At 57.3% G+C, this 12,186-nt stretch overlaps 1 protein-coding gene across 1 annotated transcript in view; it reads right to left on the reverse strand.

Annotated features, from left to right (window-relative positions):
* Window positions 1–10,181, reverse strand: part of CACNA1C (calcium voltage-gated channel subunit alpha1 C) — a gene marked incomplete at its 3' end in the record, with an annotated part of 458,987 nt that extends 448,806 nt beyond the window's left edge. The window contains exon 1 of the mRNA XM_082665273.1: window positions 9,995–10,181. Within this exon, the coding sequence (XP_082521399.1) occupies window positions 9,995–10,043 (49 nt within the window). The 5' untranslated portion in view covers window positions 10,044–10,181. The remainder of the gene's footprint in view (window positions 1–9,994) is intronic.
* Window positions 10,182–12,186: the final 2,005 nt, after the last annotated feature.

The following is a 12,186-nucleotide window of genomic DNA, read 5'->3' on the forward strand; positions in this document are numbered from 1 at the left end:
GCTCTGTGTTGCCAAATACCCGTTTCCTGCCGTTACAAAGCCCAGGTGGCAGGAAGGTGAGCGCTGAACTGGATGTGGACACCTTCATTATTTGGGGAAGGGGGGAAGCATCAGTTACTCCTCCAGCAGCGCTGGATTGTTAAACACCTAATTAAAGTAAAAATTCTGACACCGGCCCTGGGAGCCCAGGGGACAGACTGGACCCTCACTACCGCCACAGTGGAATTTCTTGATCCGATATCCTCGTCTACACAGGATTCTACTGGGGGAGGAGCCACACAAGGAAATGGGCTCTTCTAACCAAAAAGCCGTAATTCAGACCCAGCAATTCCACTCCTGGGTCTATACCCTACAGAACTGAAAAGAGGAACTCAGATACTCGGACTAACTAACCAACCTCACGTGCTTCCTTGTAACTGCGTCATTTATCACGTGGTTCATTTATCAGGGGAACTGCAGCATTATCCACAGTAGCAAAAGGTGGAAACAGCCCAAGTGGCCATCAACTGACAAATGGATAAGCACGATGTGGTCAGTTCACACAGTGGAATATTATTCAGCCATGAAAAGGTATGACGTTCTGCCACCCATGATACAACGTGGACGAGCCTTGAAAACACCATGCAAGTGAAATAAGCCAGACACAAAAGGACAAATACTGTGTGATTCAACTTATATGAAATATCCAGAATATGCAAATTCATAGAAACAGAAAGTAGACTAGATGTTACCAGAGGCTGAGGAGAGGGAGGAATGGGGAGTCGTTACTTAGAGGTTACAGAGTTTCTGTTTGGAGTGAAGAAAGGGTTTTAGAAATAGCCTGGCAATGGTTGTAGAACACTGTGAATGTAATTCATGCCACTGAACTGTGTACTTAAGAATGGTTAAAATTGAAAATTTTGTTTTATATATTTCATAATAAAAGAAATTTTAAAGGTCATAATTCACATCTTCAACTACCAGTAGATGTGACTTACAGACTTAGCTTTGCTGAGATAGTTAAAAGAAATAAATCTTAAAATCACTTTTCATGTCACTGAAAGAAAGTGCTTGACCTCAGCTCCGAACGACACCCAGGTCCCTAACTAACCTCACGTGCTGCCTTTTAGCTGCAACATTTATCACGTGGCATTTATCAGGTGAACTGTCACAAAAGACCTAGATCTGAACGCAGGGAATGCGCTGCCCTCAGTGAGGCGACACAGGTGAGCCCCAGTGACCAAATTAACATCAATTCGGTTACTGTCATGACGCACGAGAATCCACAGTCACTCGGGGTTACAGGGGTCGGAGCGGGTATGGGGAGCGGCTGCCAGTGGGTGCGGGGTTTCTCTTCGGGATGATGAAAACATGCACGAACTGGACAGTGGTGATGGTTGCACAGCCCCGTAAAAATACTCAACTTCATTGGACTGTACAATTTAAAGGTATGTGAAATGTATCTTTCACAGTAAGTGAACTATATCTCCACCAAGATGTCCTTTAAAAATCGATAAATGCATAACGCATGCAGTCAGGGTGCTCAGCCTGCAAGGACGGGCCCCGAGCTCATGAGAACCTCGTTGGAGAATGGAGGGCCTTACTTCCAGGAGGGAGTTACTGGGAAGACGTTCCAAGAACATGGTGAAGCGAGGCCCCGCCACGAAGCAGTCGTCTCAAAGCCAAGGCTGGACAGATGGAGGTCCCCACTGGGATCTGAGGACCAAGCAGGGTCCAGGCAGGAACCTCGGGGACAAATGCACAGCTAGAGGAGGAGGCGGGAGGGGAGGCGTGTGGAGCGACCACGGGGCAGAAGCAGCGTTCCGCTACTTGTCCACCACAGTGACCAGCAGAAGCCGGAGCTTTCACAGAGCAAATCCAAGCCAGGCTCCGCCAGGCTGGCTCAAGGTCATCTTTCCTCAGCCCCACGTGGAGAGAGAAGCGAGACAGCACATGCTTGGGAAGTCCCACAGACCTGAACTTAATTCCCGGCTCCAACAGCGTCTGGATGACCTTGGCCACGTTACTCAAGACCACGGGTCCTTGGTTTCCTCATCTGAAACATGTCATTAATACCCACCCGTAGGACGGGCGTAGGACGCAATGCTGGACACGCTGACGTCCGGTACGTGGCAGCTACTGCCTCTGCCCCGTCTACAAATACAAAACGATGGACGCTGCCCTGCAGTACAGATTATTTTTAAAATAAAAATAAAAACGTGGTCGGCCCCGTAGGTCACAGGCCCAGAGGCTGGGAGGCGGGTGTCGAGGGGAGCAAGGTGCAAACTGAAACGCACGTTTCCCAGCACGCTTTTTGTTTTGTTTTGTTTTGTTTTTGCGGTACGCGGGCCTCTCACTGTTGTGGCCTCTCCCGTCGCGGAGCACAGGCTCCGGACGCGCAGGCTCAGCGGCCACGGCTCACGGGCCCAGCCGCTCCGCGGCATGTGGGATCTTCCCAGACCAGGGCACGAACCCGTGTCCCCTGCATCGGCAGGCGGACCCCCAACCACTGCACCACCAGGGAAGCCCTCCCAGCACGCTTTTTGACGATGAGATTGTTTTTGCTTCAGGAAACTAAAGGCTAGTCTGTCACTTAAGGTGTGAAATTAAAGCCCTTTCCTATTTTGCTTGGTGTCTTAAGATGCCGGATGGAGCTGCTCCCTCCCGTTACCTACAGACTACCAGCACTTTTGCTGTGTACCTTTAAAAAGTAGTTTATTTTCCAAAGCCAAGGTTTACATTTGAAGCAAAGTTCTATTTGCCAGGCAGCCTGTCCTCCCATACCGAGGAGTGACGTTTAGGTTTGGGGAATTCATGTTGGAAAGTGAGGACAGACTGAGTGGCCCGCCAGGCTGCGTCCTGCTCTCAGTGGCCCTATCTTCGCATGTTTGGACCAGCAGAGGACTTCTGGCCAGTTCAGAAGGCAGAACCCCAGGCCTCAGGCTGCAGGCGGGGACCACGTGCCAAGGCCGTGAGGAAGCCCTGCCTCCCGGGGTCCTGACCCTCAGGCTGGTCCCACAGTCCTGGGACCCCGCTGACTCAAGAAGAGCTCAGAAGAGCTGCCACCATGCAGTGATTTACACTCGCCCTCCCATGCGGAGCCTCGCGGCCGCCCTGCAAAGCCAAAACCGGCTGGCTAAGGATCACTGTCTCCATTCTACGGATGAAAAGCAGGAGACCTGACTCCTTCGAAACGCTCAGAGAGAGTCAAAGACTGCGACCCAAGTCATCTTCTAGGTGTGGCCTTATTTACTTTTCTTTCTTTCTTTCTTTCTTTTTTCTTTACTTTTGCTAACTAACACCTTTGAAAGGTTTTAGCCCAACATGGCTTATTCTGGAAGGAGAAAAATATATAAATGACTGAACATGACACAATGGTTACAAAGTAAATAGAGCTTAATTGAGTAATCAAGTCCACATTTCTCAACGTTTCTGCCCACAGGCAATACGGGGAGGAACATTCGTTTACTGTCTGGGTTTTGGCTTGCTTCTCTAAGACAGGAGACAAGATTATTTTATTTTCCCTTCAGCTAGTTTCCAGCGGGCAGCGCCACGCGTAGCCGAGTGTATTAAAAGAAACCCCTGTTGGCAAATGGGCAGCTTGAATATTTCATGAAATTGTGGCAACACTGTGTTCTGCGATGGTGGCTTCCTCCAGGGATCTCAGAGGCTACACCTCCGAGAGTGAGTCGGGCGCAGGCCCCGTCTTAAAGCTAGAGACCAGGTCAGCCTCACAGGCCTTCCGGTCTCTGGGAGCATCAGGTCAGATGCCAAAGGCTTGGGGATGGTGGGAACGTCGGAAGGAGGCCCCAGATGATCCCTTTCCCATGCCGAATTTAGATCTCTCCTTACCTAAATATGTCCCGGGAAGAGGAGGGGTCCTAGGGGACCAGCCCAGACAAGGGAGCAGGGGAGCCTTTGTTCCCACACCTTGGTAGACTCGGGGGCAGCCTGGCCTCTGGCCGCGGCAGCCTGACCGCCCCGGGCTTTCTACCTGTTCTACCTGCAGTTCACCTGCACGTCCACCCGCCCTGTGGTTTCTATGCAAAGTCTGCCGGTCCACAAACAGCCCCCAACCCCTCCCCAAGGCAGCCCGACAGCCCAGCCTGGCCTCTCCCTCAGGGGCCGAAATGAGCCCTGACTGGGGCAGAAAGGAAGTGAGCAAATAAAAAGGCCTGGAGGCACGTCCGTTCGCAGACAGAACAGTGATCTGAGTTTTGCAGGGGTTTCCTGTGGACACGTATGAACCTTTACCCTGTTGTCTAAGATGACTCTTCAATCCTCCCAGTGAGAGGCAGCCCCCAGCTCTGTTTCCAAACCTAATACCTCAGACATGACTTCAGCCAGAACAAAGGCAGCGTCGGCAGAGGAGGCCGGCGGAGAGGGTAAGAGGGTTACCAGGCAAAGGCTACCCAGAAACACCGGTCGATGCGTTCAGAGCACCAGCGTGCACCACGCACGTCAAGAGGTGGCAGGAGGGCGGAGAACCGAGGCCGGGTTCCAGTCCCGCCCCTCCTGGGTGACCCTGCAGGAGCCTGTCTTCTCAACTGGAAACGGAGTTTGTTCCTCAGGTTCCTTTGCCCATAAAACCTCCTGATCCTAGAGAGTAAATTCCCGAAGGGACGCATTTACTCTAGGTCTGCCTGACAACCCTTCAGAGAACATGAGTGTGGAACCGCCCCCTCCTTGCCCCGTCTCTCTCTCTCTCTCTCTCTCTCTCTCTCTCTCTCTCTCTCTCACACACACACACACACACACACACACGTACGCACAGCACCTGAGCACCACGGTGAAGCGGCCGTGCGGTGGCGGCCTGGCTGGGGCCTGGGGGAAGGGACCGTGGGATTTCGAGCTCTGGCCGGTTGGCCCCCTCTGCCTCACCTCTGCCCAATGCCAAGTCCCCAGCATCTCCGGGGAAGTGAGGGCCTATTTTCAACCTCTGTTTCCCTCCTGACCTGCGGGCCCAAACTGCCCTCCTCTGTCCCGTGGATCCCCACTTAGATTAACTCAGTTCCACAAGTAGCGGCTGTGTGCCCCACGCTCCCCCAGATACCCCAGGGAGCTGGGTCTCCTCCTGCGGCCCCTGAGGCCCGCTCACAGCTGTGCCTCCCGGGTCCCCTGCCCACGGCAAGGAGGCAGCGAGGCCCCCGGGGCCCCAGGTCAAGGCCTGGCCTTAAGCAATGGGCACCCCATCTGGAACCCGAGCCACACACACACAGGAGTCACGTCAGCCCCCATTCTGCGTCCCCCCCAGGGATGCGGGGTAGTCCCTGCGTCCCGGCTCCGAAACAGCGCTGAAGGCCCTCCGTTTTCCCAGGGGCGTCCTGTCATTTTTACTTGTTTTGTACAGTACCTAACCTTGAGGTTCATGTAAACAGGTGTTTACTAAATTATTTTAATAATGACAGCCATGGCTGGCAGTGTTGTTTCACTATCAGAACGTTTAGCACTTATGTCGTCAAATATTCACCCCATGATATTTTGCACAATTCCCCGTGGCTTTTTTTTTTTTTTAAATTAGTCTTCTGCTCTCCTCTGCACAGCCCACCATCAACTTAGGCAACCGTGGGGACAGAACCTAGGAGGAGGCTAAATCAGTGCGATTACCTCGCTAAGTGCTGTAGTTGCTAAGTCTCCAGGTATTTCCCAAACAGTCCATCAGCTTTCTTTAGTCCACCCTGGAAAATACAGTCATCTGCCGATTTCGAAAGCAGAGCGCAGATTCCAGAGTCCCCACGGGGACCAGCGGGATGCTACTGGCCGACTGGTCACCACCACATGGCAGACCCCAGCAGGAGGTTCCCAGGGACAGGACGAGGGTGCTCTAGCCACACCCACACATTCTCAGCTCCTCCACGGCCAGGGCTCTCGGACCCAGGAACTCGCTACAACAACCGAGAAAGCGGAGCGAAGAAAGGGATAGAAAAGAAACCCCCGGGAGCTGGAACACAGCACTGAAAGTTAGAACAAATCTCAGTTACTTCCTAACCCAGGTCTCGGGAGCTCTGCTGCCATTACCCAGCATGGGAGCAGCCAGATTCGTAAACAGCTGTGACGTGTACCCAGTTGTTGTTGTGTTTTTCCCCTAATAAAGTTAGGAAAATGTCTCCTTGCCTTTGAGCTGACAAGCTCTGCAACCCTACCGGCCAGGCTTTCCAGCTCCCACACTCCAGGTTGGCCCCAGGCTGGGCCTGGGACCCCCGGGCTCCTCTGGTTACCAAGCCCTGGTGAGAAAATTAATACGGGGAGGAAGTTAATATAGGGCGTAACGGGTTCAGGCAAGCAGGATGCGGCCTGTGCTGGAGATCAAGGCGAGGCTGCGGCAGGAGGGCGAATCCAAAGTGGGTTCGTTACCAGAGAGAGGGTGAGAGGTCGGCGAGGGCGGGTCGTGCCGGGGGCCCCTGGTGTGCGCGCGGCGGGCACTCTGGTCCTCGGAGGCCTGCGCCCTGGGGCAGGCACGCAGACCGAGGCACAGCAGCAAGGAGTGCCCTGCGGAGCCTCGGCCCCTTGCCCAGCCCCGCAGGTGCCCCTCCTGACTCCCAAGCCCTGGGGCGCCACCTCCTGGAAGAGGCAGAAAGCACACCCCCTCTGGTCTGGGGGCTGCATTCATCCGTCAAGCGTCAAGGCCCGCGCTAGGAGGTGCGGATGCAAAGACCCCCACCCAGGGGCCTCAGACCCCCACCCAGGACGTCCCTGCGTCTCCTTCTGCATCTGTCTTACACCCAGAAGAACCCACCTCGGGCAGTTTTAAATCACAGAGAAAACAGAAGGAAGAGTCCCAAGTCACCCCCGAGACTCAGGGGCCAACGGCTCACCATCTACTGTACCTGCAGCATCTACCTGTAGAGAACCGTTCACCCAAGGCGAGGCACCAACGTGCCACGGTGTCAGGGCTGCATCACCAGTATTCCTGTCTGCTACGCACCGGGTCCCCAAAGGGCTCTAGGCTCTTGTGCAATCTATTTAAAATAGCTTTTCCTTATTCAGTGTGTGTGTGTACACATTTAAATACTGTTAGCATGTGCTCCATGGAAATAAGGGACAATTGATTCTTGTAATATATTCTATTGTATAGTACTCTGATAGCCTGGAAAGTATGTGAACAGTATTAGGAACAGTATCTGGAACCCCAAGAGCCCTGTTTCTCTGGGCTCCTCCATGCAGAACCCAAGAAGAAGCAGCTAATGTCGTGCCTTCTTCAACCTGTGCAAGTTGAGGTGCAGTAACAGCGCTCTCTGACCACCGATCATGACTATTATTACTTTACTATGATGATAATAACCGTTCTGCTGCATCGCTAAGCAGTGCTCTGAAAAGAAAAGCACAACGTGTCTTCCACTCCCAGAACGCGCTTCCCCCTCTGCCTTGTCTCCAGCAGATAAGGGACGTTCTGATGTTTTATTTGTTAAATGGTTGACTATTAAGAAACTCATTTGCTAGCTGGAGGCTGCAATGGAAAATCAGCCCCGAAAAGCGGGAGGCTGGTGTGGGACCAGAGCAGATGGGGTGCTGGAGGTGAGGGGAGGCTCACGAGCCCCTCGCTGCCTGAACCCAGGGTGGGGGGCCAGCCCTCAGGGAACCTGCGGGCTGTTCCAACGTGCTGACCCCCGTGTCCACACCCCGACCCCCAACACACACACACACACACACACACACACACACACACACACACACACACACACACCACTGCAAAACTGGGGCAAAAGGCCTTGCACTGAGCTACTCGAGTCTGTCGGGAAGAGGAAGATGTAACCCCCGCCCCGGGCAACTTCTCCAGCCTTGCACTCCGCCGTCACCACCCGGCGCAATGCTCCCTCTTCCCTCTCTGCTCCTGAAACCCTACCCCTGGGTACGTTTCATCGCCCCATTAGTTATGAAGCCACAGCAACCCCTTTCCGGCAGACGTCCCTGCTTCTCCAGGTCTGCCCACCCACCTCCATCACCCTCCTCCCCTCCTGCCCCAGGAAGACCCAGCCATGCCAACGACAGGGCGCGGGGAGGTGGAGGGGAGGCCGGGGTCCTGGGGCTCTTACACCTGAGAACCGCATCCGGGAAAGGAGGCAAAACTGCTCTGTGAATTATATAATCACTGCGGCTTCAAGGGAGAGAAATGGGATCCAGGTTGCCATAGTGTTTGTGGCGTGTGGCTGGGAAGGCGGCGCCCGGCCATGCTCCCTGCTGCCGGCCCCTCCATCTTCCCCACAGACCTCGCGGGGCCGCGGCTCCTACTCTGAGTGTCTGCTCCCTGCACACGGGTGGGGGGGCGCACTGGGGCACCAAGGGGCAGAAGGAAGGAAGGAAAGGGCCAGAAGGGGTTTGTCCTGCACGGGGAAGAGGCCTTGCGAACGGTTCAGGATTTGCTGAGGATTACCACCACGTGAATAATAATCATGACCACAGGCCACTGCCATTGTCAGGGACAGCGAGGACGTGGCCACTGGGCTCTCCCCCTCAAGGCCGCCTGGACTGAGCTGGGAGCCTGGAGGGGAGAAAGTCATCCCTGCTGTTCACAAACATCACCCTTTCTTTTGTGTCCCTCCTGGCCTCCCTCCGAATCCATCCACGACTCCATCAGGAAGGGCACAGGGGAACAGGTAGGGGTGGGGCACGGGCTAGAGAAATCCAGGGACAGAGCTTCCCTTGTGACCCCAAAGCCCTGGCTCACCCTAGAACCCACGACCCTTGACACAATCCTTCCACCAAAAGAGGCCCAAATTCCCCCACTGCTGCCCAAGCTGGAGATGAGTTTCAGGTTGGACGGAGACCAGGGAAGCTGCTTGGCAGCCTCTGGCTCTAAAGGGTGGGGGCTCTGCCCGCTAGCGGTGGGGCTGGGGGCCTAGGGAGGGAGGAGGCTGGAAAGGAGAGGGAGGGATGGAGACAACCCCTCCACCAGGCTGTCCTCAGAGAATCCCTTGATATGCCCAGGAAGTAGCAGGACCAACAGCGACAGGTATGGAGAAGGAAGAGATTGGAAGGAAGAGTGTAAACAGGGAGGCTTGGGAAACGGAGAGACAAGAGAGCCTGCACCCAGAGGCAGAGGAAGCCACGGGGAAGGCAGAGACAGAGCTGGAGGCGGCCACACTCCAGCAAAACCGTCCCTCTCTGCTCCATCATAATCTTAATTGCCGAGCAGTGCCAAAAAATAATAACTTGTTAATACGGGCGGCGGGGGTAGGGGGGCGGTGAGGGAGAAAGTTTCCAGGAAGTGGGGAGTTGCCTGAAAGCCTTTCCCTCTTTCAGGGGGAGCTGCTGACACTTGATGCCAAGGATGGAGATACTGGGAAAACACTGGGCGACAGTGTGCAGCCGCGTGAGCTCGGCACACCCTTTTATTATTGCCTTAAAACATGAAAAAGCAGAGCCCACACACCGCCCGAATTCTAAACGCTGACATCCTCAGGTGCTAGCCCACATGTGGGTGCGAATAAGAACACACGGGGCGTAGGCGCGCGGGGGTCAGCGGCCGCAAAGAGGTGGGTGGGTGTAGGTGAGCCGGAGAAGAGGGACACAGGGAGAGAGAGAGAGAAAGAGAGAGATGGGGGGGGGGGGCGGCGGTCCACAGGGAGAGGGAGAGAGAGAGAGAGGGGAAGGGAGGGGCGCCAAGACTCGAAGCCGCCCCCTTGGAGCGCGCTGCCCGGGCGGGGGCGCCGGCCGGCCTAGTGCGGGGCGCGCGCGCGCACTCCCAGCCGCGCCCGGGCGAGGCGAGGACCCCGGCCCACCGGGCTGGGGCGTCGCCGGCCGGGTAGTCGGGCTCTCCCGGCGAGCGCGAGCCAGCGAGGCCGGAGCAGACACTTGGGAACTTTTCCCCTCGCCCGGAATTCTCCGGACGCGCGGCTCGGGGGCCGCGGGCGCGGGCGGGGGAGGGGTGGGGATTTTCCGCTCGGGCTCCGCGCGGTTCGGCCAGGGTCTCGCGGGCCCCCGGCCGCTGAGGGAGAAGGACGCGCGGCGGGGACCGGCCGGGGCCGCGGGGCGCGCGGGCGAGGCCGGCGGGCGCGGCGGCGGGGTCCAGCCTTACCTTGGTGGTTTTCCTCCGGAATGTACATCCTCGTGTTTTCATTGACCATGGACCAAGAATTGTTTGAAAAGGAGAAGCCACAAAGAGGAAGAAATGTCAAACACGCCCGAGCGGGTCTGCACTAATCCCTGCTCCGAGGCCGGCGGCTTTCGTGCAAAATTCGAGGAAGCCGTGGATCTGCAGTCGCTCTTCTGCCCTTCTGATGATTACCTGATTCCCATTATTGCATCAAACACCAAAAACTGATCCTTTCCACTACTGCCTCCTTCAGTGAAATTGTAATGCATCCTCAGCACATCCGGGCCCCTTCCAAGAATTCAGCGCCGCACCTCTGGCGGCCACAGCATTTGAAAAAATAAATGGGAAGGCAGAGCGAGAGGAGGCGGAAGGGGAGAGGGGAGCGCGGACCCCAGGGCGGGAGAGGCCCGCCGGCCGCCGGCCTGAACCGTCTCCGCCCGCTCTCGGCGCGTCCTCCCCGGCCCTGCTCCGCTTTCCTCTGCCCGAAGGTCCGACGAGTCCCGAGGGCGAGGAGGCAGGAAGGCGCCGCCGCTCCGGGCCGCGCCGCGCGCCGCTCTGGCAGGAGCTCTTTCTGCAGAGGCGGCGAGAGGGAGCCGCCGGCAGGAGCGCGAAGCGCGGCGCTCACCCCGCGGCCCGCCGCCCCGCCCGCCCGGCGCGCCCCAGGCGGACGCTCTGAACGCTTCCAGATGTGGCGGCGGCGCGCGGGGCCGGGCGCACGGCGCGGGGCGCACGGCGCGGGGCGCGCGGCGCCGACTCGAGCCCGGCCCGAGACCCCGCTCGCCCCGCCGCCCGCGCCTCGGCCCGCGTGCCGCCCGGACACACCCCTCGCGCCCCGCCCCGGCCCCCGCGTCCTGCGCGGCCCCCTCGGCGGCGAGGCCTCTGGCGCGCAACTCCGGGGGGGGGGGCCATCTGCCCACCTAGAGTCTCTGCGGATCGAGCCACTGCGCGAAACAGCAAAAGGAGCCGCCGCGCCACGGCTCTGTTTGGTGGATTACGACCAGGGCGGTTGCACGAGTGGCGTGGATGCGGAGAGACGGGGGCAGAGAGAGAGGGCCCGAGAGGCGGAGCCTCCTGGCGAGGCAGCGGTGCCTAGATGTCTGAGCAGACTAATAGACCCGGGTTTTCTTAATTCCTCCGAGGCCGCCGAGCACGTGTGCTACCAGGATATCCTCACCTTCTCCTCTTAATTATTTCTGCCACTCCGGCGGGAATCTGTTGAGCGCCTGTCCTTCCCGGAGCAGCAAACCTTCCTCCCAGTCACTCAGGCAGCCACTGAAGGTCCATGGCACCCCCTGCAGGTCCGGGCTCCTGAGAGCGGGGCTGCCTGAGCCCTGGCAGGGGTGCCTACATCTCCCTCTTGGGAAAACGCCCCCCTTCCTACCTCAGACCACCCCCCCCTCCCCATCCGCACTCCTCCTCGGGGGAGCCCATCCAGCTCGGTGTGTCCAGCCCAGACCTCTCTTCCTGATCGCCAGGCTACCCAGCGCTCTCGGTCTCTGCTCGGAGGCGGACGGACATCTCAAACCTAACGTTTCCAAACGCCGAACTCCCTATTCTCTGTGCCAAACCTGCTCCTCAGCAGCTCCCCATCTCAGCGGATGGGCCCAAAACCTGGAGTCGTTCTTGACTCCTTTCTCTCTCATCCTCTCATCTGGTCCTTCGGGAAATCCTGAAGAATCGTGCATGTGACCACTTCTCAGTTCCCCTGTTGCTACCCCGAGGTCTGAGCCGACGTGGTCCCTCACCTGAGTTCCCGCAGAGACTGCTGCCCCGCGTCTACCCTCCCTCCCCTACTTTGGTATCTTCTCAATATGGCATCTAAAGGGACCTGTCCCAGCACCGCACTGCGCAAACCCCCCAGAGGTCCCCAGTTCACTTAGTAAAAGCCAGGTCCTCAGAGCAGCCTCCAGGGACCCACAGAAACAGCGGGTACAGCTGCTCTTATGGCCTCCCCTACTGGTCTCCCACTGCCCCAGCCTCACTAGCTCCTAGCAGTACCCCAGACTCTCCAGGAACACCTCTCCCTCTCTCTCTCTCTCTCACACACACACACCCCTGGAGCCCTTTGCTCTAGCTGTCCCTACTGCCTGCAGCCCTCTCCTCAGCTACCCACCTGATGAACCCCTCACTTTCTTCAAGACTGCGCAAATCTCACTTTCTCAGCGAGGTTCACC

Source organism: Grampus griseus, assembly GCF_964374135.1.
Source record: "Grampus griseus genome assembly, chromosome: 11".
Lineage (NCBI taxonomy): Eukaryota > Metazoa > Chordata > Mammalia > Artiodactyla > Delphinidae > Grampus > Grampus griseus.